General features: G+C 42.6%; 1 protein-coding gene across 1 annotated transcript; it reads left to right on the top strand.

Annotated features, from left to right (window-relative positions):
• The first annotated feature begins 552 nt into the window (after positions 1-552).
• Positions 553-2,521, top strand: LOC137708834 (aspartyl protease family protein 2-like). The gene has a single exon (XM_068447989.1). It carries the CDS (start codon positions 635-637, stop codon positions 2,312-2,314), a length of 1,680 nt encoding a protein of 559 aa, XP_068304090.1. The 5' UTR covers positions 553-634; the 3' UTR covers positions 2,315-2,521.
• The last annotated feature ends 501 nt before the right edge of the window (positions 2,522-3,022 follow it).

Here is a 3,022-nt window from a genome sequence, read left to right as displayed (position 1 = left end):
AATCACAATTCACATCCTCCTTTGAGAAATTTTTAATTATGATGGGAACACAGATGATACATCATGTGTTTTTATGTAAGTAGTGAAAAATTTTAATTTTTAAGTTATTAATCTTTTAACATACATAACCTACTATTTATATAAAGATACGTGATGTGGTGTACCACCTCATCTCTTCTCTTCTCCCCTTGGTTTCTTTTCTTTTATTTTTCGTCGAAACCGCGTTTTCAACTTTGAATAATAACATTCAAAGTCTAACATTGATTCTAAGCTCAGCACACTCAGACCTCCCCCTCTTCTCTCTCTCTCTCTCTCTCTCTCTCTCTCTCTCTCTCTCCTCCCCAACCCCCCCCCCCCCCCCCTCCCCTCCCCCAACACAGTCCCTTTTTTAGAGCTTTAAATTGAAGTTTGTTGTTTCAGGGTTCCCTTGTTCGTTTTCATTCATTTTCCAATTTTCCTACTCTTTCCGTTGGACGGAAATTCAAATCTCATCTGATTTTTCCGTTTCTGGGTTTTTTCAAATTATCATCCAAAACCTTGAAGTTTCGATCTTTCTGGGTTTTTCTCCATTTTTTTTTTCTTCCTTCTCAAGTTTTATTCATGCAGGATTTTGAAACGAGAAGAGGCGATCAGAATGGCTGTTAGGGGTTCAATCCTAGTGGTTCTCCTTGTAATCTTCTCCTCCACTTTAGCAGCGATTGCCGGACTTCACAGCCACGACAATCACAACCCAAATGCCTCCACTCTCGCCGGCATACAACTGCCGGAGCACATGAGCTTCAACGCCATCTCATCCTCCTCCTCATCCCACACTGGCTGCAGCCTCAGCAGCTCTAAAAGAACAAACCAATCAGATTCAGCCATGGAAGATGTTGGTGACTCTGACGACGACGAAGCCGCACCCGAATTGAACCCTCATAAACAAACTATGAAGCTCCATCTACGGCACAGATCACAGAACAAACAATCCGAAAGAAAAAGCTCCGTGATCGAGTCCACAGTCCGAGACCTCATCAGAATTCAAACCCTCCACACAAGAATCGTCGAGAAAAAGAACCAGAACACAATTTCTAGGCTGCAGAAAGACAAGAAGCCGAAGCCCTACCAATCAAATCCGGTTGTGGCCCCTGCAGCCTCACCGGAGTCTTACACCAACGAGCTTTCAGGGCAGCTTCAGGCCACGTTGAAGTCTGGTGTCAGCCTCGGCTCCGGCGAGTACTTCATGGATGTTTTCATCGGTACACCCCCTAAACACTTCTCTTTAATTCTCGACACTGGCAGTGACCTTAACTGGGTCCAATGCGCGCCGTGCCACGACTGCTTCGAGCAGCAGGGCCCGCATTACGACCCGAAAGACTCAACTTCTTTTCTTGACATTAGCTGCAAGGATCCGCGGTGTCGATTAGTTTCGTCCCCGGATCCTGCACAGTCCTGCAAGTCCGAAAATCAAACGTGCCCGTATTTCTACTGGTACGGAGACAGCTCCAACACTACCGGCGATTTCTCCCTCGAAACCTTTACCGTGAACCTCACGTCACCGAACAAGGCGGGGTTCAAGAGGGTGGAGAATGTGATGTTCGGATGCGGACATTGGAACAGAGGACTATTTCATGGGGCTGCAGGGTTGCTAGGGCTTGGCAGAGGCCCTCTTTCCTTTGCATCTCAGCTCCAATCGCTGTACGGACATTCGTTTTCCTACTGCCTTGTGGATCGAAACAGCGACGCGAATGTCAGCAGCAAGTTGATTTTCGGGGAGGACAAGAACCTCTTGAGCCACCCGAAACTGAGCTACACTTCCTTGGTGGGAGGGAAAGAAAACCCTGCTGATACATTCTACTATGTCGAGATAAAATCCGTCATGGTCGGCGGAGAAGCGGTGGACATACCGGCTGAGACTTGGAAATTGACGCCGGAGGGTGCCGGCGGGACAATCATTGATTCCGGCACCACGTTGAGTTACTTTGCCGATCCTGCTTACCAAATGATCAAGGAGGCATTTGAGAAAAAGGTTAAAGGGTATCCAGTTGTGAACGACTTTCCAATTTTGAAACCTTGTTACAATGTGTCAGGTGTTGAGAAAATAGAGCTGCCGGAGTTCGCAATTGTGTTTGCGGATGGAGCTGTGTGGGATTTCCCAGTAGAGAACTACTTCATCCAGATCGAACCGCAGGAAATGGTCTGCCTGGCGGTGTTGGGGACTCCGAAATCCAGCCTTTCGATCATCGGAAACTATCAGCAGCAGAATTTTCATATCCTCTATGACACAAAGAAGTCCAGGCTAGGATATGCACCCATGAAATGTGCTGATGTTTAGAAGCTGGAGAAAAATTGTGCGCATTTTTTTTCCTTCTTTTTTTTGAGTTTTTCCTTCTGAAAAGGATCAGAGGTGACATACAGAAATTAGATTAATTTTTTTTTTCTTTTCATTTTTCATTTTTTTTTTCGAAGTTTCAAGTGATTACATATAGATAGCCACAAAGGGTCATAATCTTTACTCAAAAAACAAGAAATATTAATGCTTTTTTTTGCATATTTTTATACTGGTTCTTGGTCTTATTGCCTTCTGATGTGTTTAGTTTAATTGAATGAATCATTCTTTGATGGTTTTAGACTAGAATTCTTTGTTTATTGTTGCCGATTTAGAAAATACGTTGTTGTAATCAGCTTAAATATTTCAAAATCTGTTGACTGTAATTTGATATGGAATCCTGAATCTTTCTTAGCCTTTTATTTTTCTATATTATTTTTGTTATCCATAAGTCTAACACTATTTGGCATTACTATGACGTGTTCCTGGTCAATTATTAGGTGTATGAAACTTTAATATATGGGTGTGTATAAAACAAAAAACGGGTCAACCGTTTGACAGTCACAGCTTCTATTGATTTCAACATCTGTATATTATTTGATATTACAAAATTACAAAGTATAATTAGGGTTACACAATTCGGATTTGGATCTCATTCAGATCTTTTTTGTGAGATCATATGAATTCTCACATTTTATCCTTTAATCGTACATA

Source organism: Pyrus communis, chromosome 11 (genome assembly GCF_963583255.1).
Source record: "Pyrus communis chromosome 11, drPyrComm1.1, whole genome shotgun sequence".
NCBI lineage: Eukaryota > Viridiplantae > Streptophyta > Magnoliopsida > Rosales > Rosaceae > Pyrus > Pyrus communis.
This window is presented reverse-complemented; position numbering and strand designations above follow the sequence as displayed.

Coding starts and splice junctions, on each gene's coding strand:
- LOC137708834 (XM_068447989.1), top strand. CDS start 635: ATGGCTGTTAGGGGTTCAATCCTAGTGGTTCTCCTTGTAATCTTCTCC.